The 18,934-nt window shown below is 33.2% G+C and overlaps 1 protein-coding gene across 1 annotated transcript in view; it reads right to left on the reverse strand.

The window, feature by feature from the left end:
- SOX5 (SRY-box transcription factor 5) overlaps window positions 1–18,934 on the reverse strand; it is a 694,017-nt gene that overhangs the window by 309,401 nt on the left and 365,682 nt on the right. Inside the window, exon 3 of the mRNA XM_030939629.1 lies at window positions 6,968–7,178. Coding sequence (XP_030795489.1) covers window positions 6,968–7,178 — 211 coding nt within the window. The remainder of the gene's footprint in view (window positions 1–6,967; window positions 7,179–18,934) is intronic.

Here is an 18,934-nt window from a genome sequence, read left to right on the forward strand (position 1 = left end):
GCATCACCTGAGCATCAGGTGATCTGCCCATCTCGGCCTCTTAGAGTGCTGGGATTACAGATGTGAGCCACTGTGCCTGGCCCTCAGTACTTCTTAATGTCTCCTGCTAAGAAAATTAGGTGGGGGAGGTATCTATCTCCTGCACTCTTTTCTCTTGGGACTTACTCACTGGGCTTGGCATGTCATACACTTCCAAATTAAGTGTCTACGTATCCACTTAGAAGTCAATATGATACAGTGGGGGAATACCAAGGCCATATACCAAATTTCCATAGAGAACATCATCTAAAGCTAAACTCCCAAAAGCTACTTTTAAAATACAACACATACTATCACAAAGCTGTTCTTAGTAGACCTCAGCCCTGAACTCTGAAGGCACCTCAAATGAAAATTAAAAATTAACATGAGAGGGAACCACTTGCTAACTCATTCTATGAAGCCAGCATTACCAACCAAAAACAGATAAAGACGTTACATAAAATGTAATGGTGTATCTCATAAACATAGATGTAAAAATCCTTAATAAAATATTAACTGATCAAATCCAACAATATATAAAAATAACTATAAATTATAATCTAGTAGGATTTATTCCAAGTTTGCAAAGCCTGGTTCAACATTTGAAAAGCATATCACATCAATGGTATAATGAAAAATAAGCATACATCATATCAATAGATGCAGAAGAAATATTTGATAAATTCTAACAAATACTCATAATAAAAACTCTCAGCAAACTAGGAATAGAGTGGGGCCTTCTCAACTTGGTAAAAAAAAATTACAATAATCTCACAGCTAACATCACACTTAATGGTGAGAATTAGATGCTTTCCCCCTTATAATCAAGAACAAGGCAAGGATGTCCCCTCTTACTACCCTTACTTACTCAACATTGTACTGGAACTCTTAGCTAATGCAAGAAGACAATAAAATAAAATAAAATAAAATAAAATAAAATAAAATAAAATAAAATAAAATAAAGCTCACATCTTTAAAAGGAATAAATACAACTATCTTTGTTTGCATATAACATGACTGTCTACGTAGAAAATTTCAAGGAATCAGTAAAAACTACTAGAGCTAATAGTGAGTCGTTAACGGCCAAAGGATGCAAGGGCAATATACTACAGTCAATGTCCCATATTTCAGCAACAAATAATTGAAATATAAAATTAAAAAGAATATAATTTATATTTACATTTAAATTTTTCTATCAAAAAAGAAATAGGTATAAATGTAACAAAGAATGTTTAAGATCTATATGTGGAAAACTATGAAACTCAATAGGAATCATTAAAGATCTTCATAGAGAGATATTTTATGTTCATAAATATGATAACTTGATATTTTTAAGGTGTCAATTATTCCCAACATAATCTACAGGTATAACACAATCTCAATACAATTCAAGTAAGTTATTTTGTGGATATCAACAAATTGATTCTAAAGTCTACAAGAAAAGGTAACAGACTCAGGACACCAACACAATATGGAAGAAAAAGAAGAAAGCTGGAAGGCTGACACTATCCAACTTCAAGACTTATTATCAAGCTATGGTAATCAAGACAGGATGATACTGGCAAGAGAACAGACCAACTGATCAATGGAACAAAATACAGAGGGCAGAAATAGATCCACACAAATACGTTCAATTGATCTTTGGCAAGGAAAAAGGCAAGTCAATGAAGAAATAATGGTCTTTTCAACAAATGGTCTTGGAATAATTGGACTTCTATATGCAAAAAAAGCAAAAACAAAAACAAACAAACAGAAAAATCAAATAAATACAGACACAGAACTACCTTTTACAAAATTTAACTCAAAAGGGATCATAGACCTAAACTGCAAAATGAAACACTATACAACTTCAAGAGACAAGATAGGAGAAAATCTAAGTTACCCTGGATTACGTGATGATTACTTATAGACATCAAAAGCATAATCCATGGAAAACAATTAATAATTAGATTTTATTAAAATCAAAATGTTTATTCCTCAAAAGACAATGTTAAGACAATGCAAACACAAGCTGCAGACTGGTAGAAATATTTGCAAAACACATTTCTGACAAAGAACTTGTATACAAAATATACTAAGAACTCGAAAAACTCATTGACAAGAAAATGATTCAGTTAATAAATCCACAAAAGATCAAACCAGCCACCTCATCGAAGGCATATAAGCACATAAAAAGATGCTGAACATTGCTTAAAATTAGAGGACTACAAATTAAAACAATGAGATACCACTACACACCTATTTGAATGAATAAAATAAATGGACAATATCAAATTCTGATGAGAATGTAGAACAACAGAAACTTACATTCATTCCTGGTGGGAATGCAAAATCTTACAGCCACTTTGGAAGATAGTCTGGCAGTTTCTCTGAAGGCTACAATATAATCTTCTCATAAATTCCAGCATTCATATTCCTAGGTATTTCCCCAATTCAGTTAAAACTTATGTCCACATAAAAAACTGCACGTGAGTATCAATAGAAGCTTTATTCATAATAACCAAAAGCCAGAAGCAATCAATATGTGCTTTGATAGGCAAAACGTATTTATAAAATAGTGGTATACTCATACAATGGAATATTGTTCACTGATAAAAAGAAATGAGCTATCAAGCTACAAACAGCTGTGGAAGAACCTTAAATTACTGAGTGACAGAGCCAGTCTGAAAAGTCCCCATGCTGTATTATTCTGATTATATGATTTTCTAGGAAAGGGAAAACTATACATTGTAAAAAGATCAGTGATTACTTGGGACTCTGGGGAAGAAAAGAGGGATGAATAGGTGAAACATAGGATAGTTTAGAGTAGTAAAGGCTATTCTACATGATACTGTCAGTGGTAAGTAAGTGACAACATGCATTTGTCAATGCATACTGCATTGTACATTGCACATTTCTATGCATTTGTACATATAAATGTATAATACAACATAATAAGTGAACCTTAACATAAGTAAATTAAAAAATATCATTGAGCAGTGTGAGGGACACCAGTAAAGAATACAGAACTAATTTAACTGTATTAAAAATATATGAAACAATTTCACTGAATGGGGTGGGGGGAAAGTAAGTTACCTTAGTCCCTTTGGAAATGAACGGAATCTGTAAGACTAAAAGCAAAAGGACCCATACACTGTACCCCAGTTGACAAAGATATTTCCCATGGTAGTAGCAGTTAATTGTTCTGATACTCTTCTACATGTATACTAGAAGTAACAATTATATAAATGAGTGGTGGTTAGTAGGAGCCGTATTTCTCACTGTTCGGGTGGAAATGTACAGATCAACAAGAAATGAAGCTTCAATAATCCATGCAGAAACAGATTCAAGTTAGAGACATTAGTAAGAACTCATGTTCAGCTTAATATAGACAAACATGGAAATATTTATAAATGTATACATATATAGGTTAGTATACACACATATATTTTCATTGCTCTGTCCGCTTAGAGGCCCTAAAAGAAATGATACATCAGAAGCAAAGGGTATACCCAGCATTCAGATCTTGCATTCTAATATTCTCCAATAAAAGGAGCCAGAGCTTCTTAGAGATATGGATGGTTCTAGCACTGGCGCAAGAAATATACAAAATAAGCCCCCAGTATCTTACAGTGTCAGAAAGAAAAGAAGTGCTAAACTAATAATAATCATTATCACAATCACAATAGTGGTATGTAAAAATGACACCCAAAATATAACATAATATTCGTGAATCCATACGGATGTAAAAAATGATTGAATGAAATAATAAATGGTAGAGAAGAGATAAATCTCCCATGTAGAAAAATCCAAATAAATTATGTAGACACTCCGGCTCTAGTACCATAACTCCCTATTCCTTAAGTGTGGCTTACACAGAGCTCCTCCCCTCCAAAGAGTATGGTGTAGAAAGGGGACAGAGAGTGAGTTTACAATGGAGAAACTTGCAAAACACTACTTCAGCCAATGAACAAGGTCAATGCCAACATTCTTAATTACACAGAAAGTATGTAACTGATATGAGATGACAAATATGGTATTTTACTTCTGTGGTCTTTCTCCCAAAACTCCAAATCTCATCTGATTGAGACAAACTTCAGACAAATTCCAATAGAGAGATGTCCTGCAATGTATCTGAACAGCACTCCTCAAAACTCTGAAGGTCATCGAAAACCAGGACATTCTGAGAAACTGTCCACAGCCAAAAAGAGCCTAAGAAGACATGACAACTAAATACAATGTGTTACCCTTAATGGTATCTTAAAACAGAAAAAGCACACTTGGTAAAAACTAAAGAAGTTTAAATCAACTCTGGACTTTAGTTAATAATAATGTATCGATGTTGGTTTGTTATTTTAACAAATATACCATACTAATGTAAGATGTTAATAAGAGAGGAGACTGTGTATAAGGATGGAATACATGAGAACTCCATACTATCTGCTTAACTTTCCTGTAAATTTAAAACTGTTTTTTAAAAATCAAATGAATGTATGAATTATAATAGTAAATCATGGCCATACTTTAGAATATTTGAAAGTCATTTCTTTTTTTTTTTTTTTTGAGACAGAGTCTCGTTCTGTTGCCCAGACTGGAGTGCAGTGGCCCAGTCTTGGCTCACTGCAACCTCCCCCTCCCAGATTCAAGCTATTGTCCTGCCTTGGCCTCCCGAGTAGCTGGGACTATAGGTGCACACCACTACGCCTGGCTAATTTTTGTATTTTTAGTACAGATGGGGTTTTACCATGTTGGCCAGGCTGGTCTCGAACTCCTGACCTCAGGTGATCCACCTGCCTTGACCTCCTAAAGTGCTGGGATTACAGGCATGAGCCACCGTTCCCAGCCTTGGCAGTTATTTCTTTTTAAAGTATATTACTTGGCAGAAGACACACCCATACTATAATTCTAAATGAAATAGGAAGCACAATATTTTAAAAGTACAGATACTCCTAGACTTATGATAGGATTATGTCCTTACACCCTTTGTAAGTTGAAATTATCATTAAGTCAAAAATGCATTTAATTCAGCTAACCTACTGAACATCATAATTTAGCCTTGCCTACCTTAAACTTGCTCAGAACACATATGTTGTTACCCCACCATAGGGCAAAAATCATCTGGCAACACAACGTACTGTGGAGTATCATTGTTTACCCTCTTGATTGTGTGGCTGAATGGGAGCTATGGCTCCCTGCCGCTGCCCAGCAATGAGAGAGAGTATCCTACTGCATACAGGAAAATATCAAAATTCAAAATTTGAAGTATGGTTTTACTGAATGTGTATTGCTTTTGCCCCATCTTAAAGCTGATAAATCGTAAGTGGATCCATGGTAAGTTGGGGACCATCTGCATAAAGCTAATCATAAAAAATTAGCAGAATACATAAAAATAAACACTAAAAAATACATCCTAAGGATAGGAATCCTTTTAACTTCATATTAACATTATAAGGAAGAAAATAAAAATCACCTGCAGCTATGACTTCATGCAAAAAATTACAATGCAATCAAGTCTATTAAAACATCAAAAATATCAAAAAAATCAGATAAGATATCCCATTTTGCATGTCTCTAACTTCCTACATCTTTCAAAGAGGAGGAAAATTTTTTTTTAAGTTTAGTATATTTCACAAGTATTCTAAACTGAGTTGCTGAAGCAGTATAAAAATAATTAAACATTATTGCTATTTCACACAGGAATAGCTATGACTTCAGGTGATTTTAATTTTCTTCCTTATAATGTTTTATTTTTTAAAAATAATTATTATAAAACTGTATTATTTTTCATATTAGGAAACAATCCACCACATTAAAAACATAAGGTTGTCTGGATCCCCCTCAACACTCCATTTTTATCTCCATGAGAATGGGAGGACATGTAACAAAATATCCAAAATCTTTGGCTGACAAGAATATCTTTAAAATTCTTTCCAATTCTCAGATAATGAGAACTGCATAAATTTTAACCAAAATTCAGATCCCAGCTGTGCATTTGGTAGGGAACCAGAAATATTTAATTGTCACACGACTGCCACATACACAGGTTAACATAATTTTGTGTCAGGTATCCTCATAATTTACCAGTGTCCTAACAGACTAGAAATGAGCCCAACTTATTGTTACACAGTATACATGCAGTATATTTTTGTTATAAAGTATTTCTGCACATCATTGTTTGTTTGTTTTACATTTCCATCTGATTGAAACAGGAAGCATGTTCTTGTGTGCAATATGGTACTCATGCTTAGGATGGACACAGGTTTAAATAGGAGTTAGTAAGCATGTGTAACATAAAGGATGATTGTCAATTATGCACAAGTTTGTATAACTTGCAACAGTTATTTTAGTGGCTTGTTTGCTTTAATTTTAAGATTAGTCCATTTGCATATTACCTGAAGGCTCCTATCAGGAACTATTGAAGAGATTTAGAGGATAAAATCTTAAAAGAAAGACTTTCTGGAAGTTGAACAAATAGGAACTTAAGCATTTCTAAAAGTTAAAGAATCACTAATTTGTAAATACATAATAGTCCTAACCATATTAATTTTTGACTATACAGGAAACAGGTAGGATAAGATTATTAATATATAAAGGTTATGAAATGTAGTGAAATTCTACATTAATCCACAAGGGGGAAAAAATGGAGAGAAACAAATAAGACTGCAGATATTTGACAAGTAGGTGACTATTCCCGGTTCTGCTGCCACATTCTATTCTTGAATCATTTTCACTCAACTAATTTACTCATATGTAAAAATAACATCACAACATAAATTAATGATTTAAAAAATTGAGATAGACAGGCCTAAGTGTTTCTGAAAAAACTATACCAACCATCTTCATAGCAATAAGTTTCCATTTTGTCCAACTTAACTTTAAGAGTATAAATCAAAAAACAAATCAAGAAGTTAAAATCAAAGTATTAAAATCAGGACACAGCACCAACTTTGTTTTCTTTTCCAGCCTTTACCTTCCGGCTCATTTTTGATGAGCTCTTCCATTTTCCTCTGCTTCAAGGTGTCAACAACATCAGCTAAACTGCCCTTGCGCCGTTCAGGAGTTCCCAGGGCTGTACTAGACAAGGACTCGCCACTCTGTCGCCCACCTTCTTCTGCCTTCTGAGGTGAGGTAGATGAGTTGTGTGGGGCAAATGAAGACATAACTTTATTGCCATCAACTTCCTGAAAGAGAAAGCAAAAGGACAAATAATTGTTTAAAATTCAGAAACTTAAAAAAAATTGGTTATATGGCTTATTCAGCTGAAAGATTGAAAAGTGAAATGTCACGCTGCAAGAGGCAGAAAAATAAAGAAATTTCAAAAAAGAATAAATAAAAAAGGATGAGTTTGCGTCCTTTGTAGGGACATGGATGCAGCTGGAAACCATCATTCTTAGCAAACTGTCACAAGAAGAGAAAACCAAACACTGCATGTTCTCACTCATAGGTGGGAACTGAACAATGAGATCACTTGGACTCGGGAAGGGGAACATCACACACTGGGGCCTATCATGGGGAGGGGGGAGGGTGGAGGGATTGCATTGGGGAGTTATACATGATATAAATGATGAATTGATGGGTGCTGACGAGTTGATGGGTGCAACACACCAACATGGCACAAATATACATATGTAACAAACCTGCACGTTATGCACATGTACCCTAGAACTTAAAGTATAATAAAAAAAAAAAAGAAAAGAAAAGAAAAAAAAAAGAATAAATTAAGTTTGCATGGTAGGACTAGAGTAAGTCAAAGATCTGTTCAAAGGAGAACCCAAAATTTGGAGATTCTCTCCTTTAAACTGAGTATAAATGACAATATAGTCTTATATGAAGCCTATATTATTAGATTTGTTTATTTTCCTGCTTTTGTTTGAGAGTCTCGGATTTTCCTATGGATATTAAATGTACTGATCATTTGTGTTAAACTTCCTGACTTTGTAATATTTAAACAAATATCATTACACATAATTTATTTTCATTTTCAGTAGCTGCCTCTTCTTGATAAATACTCCAATTAAAGTTTTAATTTTCTACCTCCCTTTCCTACTTTTAAGAAAGCATCCATCACATGGGTTATTTGACATCAGACAAGAATATTCCAAGTTCAATTTTGCCAATGCTGAAGACATTTTCAATTTCATTTGTTACATGAAGCACAGTTTCTGTCAATATTCTGCTATTTTGTATTTTAATCCTCATTTGCCCTATAAAATAAGGTCTGTTGCAGTTTTTGCTTCTTCATAATCATGTGAGTATGTGAATGAAAATAATTTATTGTGTGGTTCTAAAATGTAAATATCTTTTTATAGTCTATTGTCATCATTTTCTCACATATTCTAGCACAACTCTGGTAATTTGTATAATATTTGGGGAATATTTTGTATAAAAGATACTAAGTTGATTTTTTAGAAATTATCAGGAGAAGTGATAATTAAAATTAATTTTCCTAAAGATTTTCCTTGTAGTCTCTTACTTCCATAATCCTTTATCTTTCACAAAACAGACATCTTAAACATAAAGCTGTATCCTAAGATCTTTGAGTCTTACCCTAAAAATATTTCTTAATTCTGCAACATTAAAAGTTTGCATTAAAATATATTTGAATGTGTGCCTATTTAATATTCAGGATATTAGTTTATACCTGTTGCACATTTCTTCTCTACCTATTTAAGACACGTTAATACAATCTGTTGACCTCCAAAAAGTAACAAATCACACTGATTGATACTCAATGTTTTTAAGGTTAATGCAATATTTCCGACTAGCTTAAAAATATGCTAACATAGTTGGTTAAAAAACTATCAGTGTAATTTTAAAAAATAGATTAAAAATAGAGATGTCAACACAAACATAATCTGTTAATATGATTTTTTTTGCTGTTAACATATTAGTGAGTACAGGGACAACAGGCTATGCTACAAACATCAGTTTGTTGCATGTGGCTGAGGCATTTGGGGAAGGCAAAAAAAAAAAAAATGCGCAACAGAATCTTCCAAATTATAATGCTAAATCTCAAATGGCTTTCATTTCTCACAAACATTACAGAATATGCCTCTGACTAGCACTATGCCTTGAGTGAATATTTTATGGACAAAGTAGCTTATAACACACTTGGATTTAGAAATCAATATACAAAATGTAACAATTACAAACTCCTGCAGGTTAAGTGAAGGTACACTTCTGGTATTATTAAAACCTACATATATATACAAACACATAAACACACACATACACATACACACCCCTAAAAAGAGCAATCACAAATTCATTCAGTAAATTAATAGGAATGTCTTTATGAATGGCCCATAACACACATTAGTTTAGTTTGTGCAAACCAGAATATTGCGAAACATTATTCTGGTTTGTGCAAACCAGAATATTGTGAAACATCTGTACTAATTTTCTACTGATCTTTCTTCTCATTTCTTTCCAGGACCAAAAGCAGAAACATCCCAATGTTAGCTTCACTTTGAACCTTTCTCTACCTGTACTCTGCTTTCACATTATATGATGACAAACATTAGAAACAATAATTGGGGAGCTGACCTTTAATTGCCATAATTGAAAATTACAATGAAATCAAGTCTATTAAAATATCAAAAATGTCAACAAATATCCAGATAACGTATCCCATTTTGCATACCTCTAACTTTCTATACCTTTCAGAGAGAAAAAAAAGTATGTTTTAAAGTTTAGTATATTTCACAAGTATTCTAAACTCAGTTGCTGCAGTCATATAAAAATAAATTAATTAAACATTATTGCTATTTCACACAGGAATATTTATCTTATCAGTATTTCACCTGCCTGATTACATTTCAGCCTCTGGCACTGTTAATCTCCTCAACAGTTTTATGTAGTTAACAGCTGTTTGAGTGTGGGACTCCATTGTTCATTTGCATGGTGAATAGCTTGTTAAGGAGTGGTAGCAGTCTTCAGTCAAGGAAATCCTATCTTTTTCAGAGCACCTTCCCTGGGATTGCATTTGTCATACATGAAGTAATGATTCCATGTTTCACTTCACTTTGCTGGCAGGTGAAATCAAGAGAACCAGCTAACATAGGCATAAGTGGTCCAGACCAGCAATATCTATTTAATCAAGTTGTGTGAATTCTAAGGGCATACCAGTACTTTGCAAACAAGTTCCCAGAACTGTGATATACAACCTCTAAAGTCTAATCTTAAAAGAGGTTTCTCAACTTTCAAAATAAAGTTGATAATCTTCCTTTGTTATTTTTGAACAAGTTTTGCTTAATCTTACCCCTTTTGTTATCTTTGCAACCAATAGAAAAAGGGTCTGCCTAACATATATATTCTCATTAAAATATCTTTTTAAAACTGAATTCTTGTTAATTCATTTTAAGGACAGAATATTGCTATGAAGACGTTGAAAGAAATATTATTTCCACCTTAATATTTAAACTCTAATTTATATGATGAGATAGTTAAGAAGAATTAACTCATTTTATAAAAGAAGAGATTATATGAAATAACCAGATACATGTGTTTCTTTTATTATTCAAATGACATTTCATCCTTAACTTCTGGCCTTAAGAAACATATTATTATGCTTACTTCTTGGCCTTATAAACTGAAATTAAGTTCATGCTTAGAAACATTACATTAATATTCCAATCTATCAGACAGTAATTGATAAGAATGATAGCAAACATGTATTGAATACTTTGTGTTAGGCACAGCTTAAAGTGCTTTACATGTATTAACTCAATTCTCATGGCAAGCCTAATTATAATTTCCATTTCATATCTGGATAAACTGAGGCAGAGAGACTGAAGCACAGTATATGCTCAACGTCACATGACTACCAAAAGGCAGAGTGAAAAATCAGCCCCAACCTATTGGGCTCCAGAGCTCTCATGGACAAAGCCCTTATGGACAAAGTAGCTTATAGCATACTTGGATTTAGAAATCAATGTTATTATACCTCTTTCATCTATGTCTGCATCTATCAATGTTATGGGTGAACAAGACATTTGTCTTTTTAATAAGCATGAAAATGAGAGGTTTCCACTGCAATATGTTCCAGTCCTAAAGAAAACAAATGAGATATATGTGTTTAAATTAATTAAATCAACCACATTCCAGACTTATAAAGCTCTGTCCATCCAAATATCCACTGGTTTATGTCATATTTGTTAAAATAAATTTTAATGTTTAAAGAATTATTTAAACCAAATATATAGATTTATATTTCTACATGACTAATCAGAGTAATGGTACTCAGTAGTCTGTTTCTGTAACTATCTTTATAAAATTTGTGAGCATCTCCAGCATCCTTTCCAGTAAAATTAAGTTTTGAATTTAGAAAAAAGCTAGTACAGAAAATCTGGACTATCATCAATTAGATTCTCATGAATGCATGTTCAGTAATTTGGGTACTGTACAGAGATAGCATAGGATGAACTACAGATACACAGAGAGGATGCTTTGGTGCTCAGTAAGTTTTGATACAGTCATGTTCCTCTTCCAGCAACAGATTGTGATTTATAAAATATCACCAGGATTGCTGGGCATGGTAGCTCACACCTGTAATCCTAGCACTTTGGGAGACCAAGGTGGGCAGATCACGAGGTCAAGAGATCGAGACCACCCTGGCCAACATGGTGAAACCCCATCTCTACTATAAATACAAAAATTAGCCGGGCATGGTAGCACACGCCTGTAATCCCAGCTACTCTGGACGCTGAGGCAGGGGAATCACTTGAACCCACAAGGTGGAGATTGCAGAGAGCCAAGATCGCGTCACTGCACTCCAGCCTGGCAATAGAGCTAGACTCTGTCTACAAAAAAAAAAAAAAAAAAAAAAAAAAAAAAAAAAAAAAAAAGAAGAAGAAGAAATCACCAGGACAACGTAAAACAAAACTTCAAAAAATATCTTAAAAGCTATAATATTTGACTGTTCCTTAAATTCCATCAAAAGAGGATAAAAATATAACTTATTTCAAATGTTGAAACTAAATTTCACTACTTGTAATCTCTTCTGCCAAATTAGGAGGTACCAAATTGAATTTAGTTATAGAAAAAATGTAACTATTGTCTAAAGAGCTCTTTCAATTATTTTTCGAGTTATCTTGATTAAAATATTTTTTCATAAAATGTCTGCATGAAACCCTAAACCACACTTACTCCTTTGGGACTACTGATCCCTTGAAGATAGCTATAAACGCTCTTTTAAACACATATGCACATGCATAAACACACACTCATGTGATTGCACACATAATTTCATATAGTTTTACAGAGTTAACTTTATATGTTCATAGTTCCAGTTATGAACCTCCTCCAGGAAATTCGCTATGAACTCTTATGAACCATGGATTCCAGGATAAGGAATGTATACCTGACCTAAATGTATACCTTCCCAGAAAAATAACATAAGCTCATCAATATAGACAATTAGGTGGTTTTAAAAAACCAGTTGCTTGCAAAAAAACAAGAAACAAAAAAAAAACCTTATTAAGATAAAAGTGTATCTTTTATCAAGATAAATGTTTATTCATCTTGGCCGGGCTCGGTGGCTCAAGCCTGTAATCCCAGCACTTTGGGAGGCCGAGACGGGCGGATCACGAGGTCAGGAGATCGAGACCATCCTGGCTAACACAGTGAAACCCCGTCTCTACTAAAAAAATACAAAAAACTAGCCGGGCGTGGTGGCGGGCGCCTGTAGTCCCAGCTACTTGGGAGGCTAAGGCAGGAGAATGGCGGGAACCCAGGAGGCGGAGCTTGCAGTGAGCTGAGATCCGGCCACTGCACTCCAGCCTGGGCGACAGAGCGAGACTCCGTCTCAAAAAAAAAAAAAAAAGTTTATTCATCTTTTATCAAGATGTTTATCTTTTATCGAGATAAAAGTTTATTTAAGGTATATATGTTAATATCTTAAAATTTTACTGCTCCAAAGATCAGCATTTAGAAAGAGATACATATTTTAGTTATTCTTTAAAGAGTAATAAATATGGCAATCATTGTTTTCTTATTCAGCAAACATCTTGTGATAATACGCACCGAAATCTGAAATGCAAGACAGAACTGCTGACTTTTACAAATGAATTCTGCAATTTTGACAGCAAGTTTTATCAGCTCAATTTTCCAATATTAATATTCCTAAAAATGAGTTGTAAATATAAAAGAGATACATTGAGGCAAAACCAAGTTTAAAAAACTCAATAGAGAACACTAAGAAATTTTCTTCGGTTAAGATGATCAAAGTCAGTACTCTGGGAGCAAGATATTGTCGGTTTCCAATAACTACAGAATAAAAGTCAGCACTTCCAGACAGACCTCTGAAGAGTGTTTGTTATAGTAATGATTATGGATGAAGTCATCCCATTTAAAACCTTTCCTTAATTTTTGTCTGAAAAATAGCTAATTGTACTTAGGTCCAGTAGTTCAAACAGTGAAAAATAACAGAAATAATTTTGTTTGGGCTATTACAGTAATTCACCTAGAGAGAGAGAGCTTATCACAACTGGTCATCCTTGTATATTTGAAAAAGCCACTGATAATATCTTTGTAAAACTTCCAGATCAGCACTTATAACATCAGGAATCCTTAGTGCCTAACAACTACAGGGTACACTGCTTACGATTATAGATTTTAGATAAGTGGGCCTCGAATCTATCTTGGGATGGGGTCAGGAAGCTACATATGCGCATTTTTTAAAGTTCTCTAAAGAAGTGTGATGATCAGTGGCTAGGCTGGTATGCGCTGGCCTAATCTAGACCACTTACAAACAAGTTAACAGCCAAGTCAGTTTTTAAGGAATGTTTATATTTTAAATATTCAATATTATTATATGATTGAAATTCTCTGAAAATTAGTATTCTGAATCCTTAGAAACATTTATTCACCACAATATTAAAAATGGGTAGAAATTCTAAAATACTTAAATAGGCATCTGCATCCTTTTTTCTCTATGATCTAAGGAAAGCTCTAATTTCCTGAACTAATGAGTTCTAATTTTTTCTAACTTTCAAAGAACATTGGAGAAACTTTACAAATTAATTTGTGTCTTTAATGCAGACGTCGCACACTCTTGGGGTAGACAGAATATTCTAGACAGTAACGGTCCTCATCCAGTTCAGGCAAAAAGATGATCATTTTATAAAAATGGCCCCATTATACTTCAAAAATATAATCCAGCCCGTATTTCAAACATTTCTTATGTATTTTGGGACAGTGCAAACAGAAGTGAGAACTCTTTAATGTTTTTTTCAAAGCCTAAAAATATAGACTCTTTTAAAGATTGCTATTCAACAGGATGGAAATTCAGCAGAAGTCTAACTTGGTTTGCATTTCTTTGCCAAGCATTGAGATGAAATGTTAGTTTAGGCTTATGTTTAATTACTAATTAGGAAACCAAATAAATATTTAAAAGTGTGTTCTTCAAAAATTGCATTCAAATGGTACTAAACAACAATAAAGAATGCTAGCATAGTGACAGGTGATTTTTATAAACATGATTCACAAACGGTGGTCCTCAAAATAATATCATTGGCATCACCAGGGAACACTTTAAACACTTTTCTCAGGCCTCACCCCAGACTTCCTGAATCAGATGTTCAGGAGGTGGAGCCCAACCAAATCTGAGTTAACAAGCCTTCCATGTGAGACTAAAGTTTGAGAACTACTGTCATAGAAAAAACTGTTAAGAGCTAAGGGGAGAAGGAGATGCAGAGAAGGAAAGGGGGGAATTATTAAAAGCTGCAGTGGGGAAGAAAGACATCATTAAAGTAATGGGTCAGGAATTTGAGAAGAGTGAGAAAAGGTAAAATATATTCCAGGGAGGAAAAGAAGGGTACTGGGGATGGAGGAGAGTCAGCAAACATGCAAAAATTATATATATATATATATATACACATATTGTAGAAGAATGACTTTTAATTTTTTAATAGTCATTTTGGCATTTGTTGAAACAGGCTTGTGTTTCCTGATGTCCTACTAACTATATAGATTAGGAAATCCAAGATTTGTGTCAAAATTGAATTGTGAAAATAGATTATTTTTAGAAATTTTAGTTTAAATTTATTAATAATTAGATCTCATTTATAATATAAAAATATTATATTTTGTTTTATAAATCACTATCATATTTACCATCTAATTTAATTCTGGTGAATGAAACAGAAAGTTAAAGGCAAATTTTGTGATTATCAATAAGAGATGCTATAAATAGGATAAACAGTTTTAAAAATATCTTTACTTTTATGTGGACGCTACATGGGCAAAAGTGTCTAACGTGTTTTTTTCCCCCCAAATGCTCCTTCAGAGTATTTGAAAATATTCCTTCAGAATCACATTTGCTAATAATCTCAGAAATGCTGCATTCAAGAATGTATGTTTTCATGTGCTCTCAAAACCTCTTAATAAGCAAAAGTGGCATTTAGAAAATTGCTAATACATTAACTAATAGAACCTGTAAAAACAAAGAACATTTTGTGCTGTGACAGCCTCATTATCTTCCTGCAGATGATTTGTGCACTATGTCTTACTTATGTTTAAACATCTAGCAAATACACTTTAAGACATTTGATGATCTCTTCCCTGAGCAAAGACCAACCATAAGATGTGTCTAAACAAAAGTGAGACTACAAATCAAAACATTTCCTTTCAACATTTGTAATAAATTTAACATTTATTGTAAGTAGCCACTGATTAGATATAATTTTTCTGTCATTCTCCTAAATCTCTAGAACCTTTTTATTGTCGTTTTTAGTAAACTTGACTAAATATTCACTCTCTGTGTCTGAAGGAATAAATAAGATATAAGGAATTTCTCAAATTTTCATCTGTATTCTGTACCAAAATTTGTCATAGAGTTGCGTAAATATAGGAAATTGAGGAAATCACTTATTTTTATTCCACATAGCAACAAATGCAGTTTTTTACACAGAGCATTCACTCAGTAAAGAAGCTAAATGTTTGCTAGCACTGCTTATAACTGGAAACTGACTATGTCTTCAGTAATAAATAAAATAGATTGTGGTACCCCCATGCAGTAAAATAAAATGGTACCAAAGCAGTATAAAGCAGTTGTTAAGAAACTGGAGGCAGAAGTCTGGATATTTGGGTCAAGGACAGGCTCTGTTATTTATAATCTGTATTATACAGTTATATATAATTCTATAATCTAGGGCAAACTGTCTAAACTCTCTAAATCTGTTTCCTCATCCAGAAAATGGGGTAAGTGAAAATTAATACATATGTATATAATTGATCTCCAAAATTTAACAGTAATGAAAAATAAACATTTTAAAAAGGAAATATTACTTCATTCACTCTATTTTCTCTTTCAATTATGTAATAAAATGTTTTGAACGCTAACTTGCAGGGCAGTATACAGATGGGTTAAGTACACAGAATTTGAAGCGAAATAGCTTTGGTTCAAATCCTGGCTCCATCATTCACTAGCTGTGTGACCTTGGACAAGTCACACACATACAATTCAATCCTTGTATGCCTTAATTTTCTCATCTGTAAAATGGGGATAATATTAGCATTTAATACCTCACTGCGCTGTTAGAGGATTGTAAGTTAAAATATAATGAGTTATATGAGCTAGGGTATTACATAAGTTAATAACATGTGTTATGAGCTATAAAATTCATAAAATGGCAACAAATATTACAAGAGTTATATGAGTGTTTGTTAAAATAAGTGTGCTTCCAGGCATATTAGCCTATAAAGATGAATAAAACATAGAATATACAAAAATGAATAAAGCAAAAAATAGACCCTTTACCAGAAAAGTGAAGAAAAAAGATATTAGGAGGAGAAAAGCCCTTTCTTTCACCCACCCTGCCAAAAACAGAATAGGCACATACAAGCAGTTTTTAGAGTTATTTCTGCTAAAATCAAACTGTATCCAGGGAAACATTTTTTTTAATAATTTAAAATGTATTTAATGTGGTCCATTTTTAAAGATAACCTAATACAAACTTTTCTTTGGTTTTTAAGGGAATAAAAGGTATTCCACAAAATGCCATACAGCATTAGTAGGCTTTTACATCTGTTTCATACTCAGTTATCAAATATCACAGTTTCATGGTTCTCTTGAAAGTGATAACTCAGGGAAAAGATCAAAGAAAAGATGTTCAATTACTACTCATTATGAAATAAAACTTTTAAAAGTGAAAGTTTGAAAAAAATGAAGAGGAATGAATTGTTTGTCATAAATACATGACACCAATTACTTTTTATGTCATATTTCGACTTTTTCTGTTTCTGAGATGTGCACATCAAGCTTTTTCTTCCTTTCTGAGGACATCAGCACCACTAGATTGCCTGGCAAATAAATCCTTAGATTCCTTTACAGGAAAAATATGAAACAACAGTAGTAATACGAGGAAGGGTTCTATCAAGTACAAATTCTCCATTTTTGCTAGCTTCTCCCTGCTATGCTCCAGCAACATCTTGAAACACAGTCTTCAGGGAATTTCTCTGAGAATCATAAAAGAAAAAGTCTGTAAAACATATGCCTTCTCACTATATGAGGCTAATTTCATAGCCTAAAGTCAATCCGCTCTGTTACGCCACCACACTAGTCTTCCCCTTAAAAAAGTGCTAAAGACCTATTTTTCTATACTAATTAAGACTCTCAATAGAGAACTATGTTTAGGGCAAAAGAAGCTTTTTTTTGTGTGTGTGTGAAAGAAACGTTTAACATGAACTGACATTAGGCAGTGAGTTGAGAAATAAGAAACACAAATTTCAGTTCTCAGTCTAAAAGTAATGGTAAGGTATTAAACAGTCCACGGTCTCTTACAAAATTTCTCAACTAGCCAAATTATTTATTCACACTATAAAGCAGAACTTCCTGAACCCACTTTAGCGGGCCCATAAGGACCATCCCACAGCACACACAATCACTGAGATACTGGCATTCTTAATGTAAAATATTAGGTTCTCTGCAAAGATTATTTTCATGTAGTTTACATGAGCAATGCTTACACATAGATTTAGTCAATCTTATAGTTTTAAAGGATATAAAAAGCACCTTTGATGAGATACACAAAATCTGTTTATTTACTAATGTTTCAATAAAATTATAGCTACCAATTTTGGAGTTCTTAAAGGCACTGTTGCAAATGTTCTATGAACTTTAAAAAAATAATTCTAGGAGCAATTCCCTGAAGAATGTTATTGCTGTTTAACATATGATGAAATTAAAGTTCTAAAAGTAATTTATCCCAAATAATAGTAAGAAATGGTAAATTGGAGAATTAAATCTAAGATCCAATTCTAAACTCCTTGCTGTGGTCATCATTAAGCTTCCTCAACTGATTCAGGTGCTGCAAGAAATGCCAAAGGTATACGAAAATAAAGCTGGTTTTCTCTCTCTTCAAATAGTTTAAAATTAAATTTGAGAGGCATTGAAATGCACCTGAAACAATTAGTAATCATAACAACTATAATAAGTACTAATTTTTAGAGTAGCAAATTATACATGCAAAAGACGTTTAGAGAAGAGAGAATGCTGGAAATCAAAGAAAAATGGAAAACTTCTTATCACAGTACTAATCACACTCTTTTGGGATTGTTCATTTAATTTTCTTTCTATACCATGAAGGCAGGGAACATGTCTGATTACTCACACACACACTATGCCGTTATTAATGTTCCATTAATACATATTGAGTTAATTATTAATTTATTAAATCTTCATGTATAGAGAGTCTTTTAGTTTAAACCTAGAAGAAATAAGTGAAGAGGAAAAGATACAGAGCATTCCCGGAGGCACCACCCGGGAAATTTTACAGTGCATATACACACACACTACAGGGGGAAGTGGCTTAACCAAAAGAAATGAAGAATAATAAATACAAGACTAACATAGGAGAGTCATTTCATGAAGGGTCATGAAAGTCAAGTAGGGTAGTTTACATTTGACCTAGCAGGCGAGGAAGAACTATTGTTGATC

The sequence above is a fragment of the Rhinopithecus roxellana genome, chromosome 10 (genome assembly GCF_007565055.1).
Source record: "Rhinopithecus roxellana isolate Shanxi Qingling chromosome 10, ASM756505v1, whole genome shotgun sequence".
NCBI lineage: Eukaryota > Metazoa > Chordata > Mammalia > Primates > Cercopithecidae > Rhinopithecus > Rhinopithecus roxellana.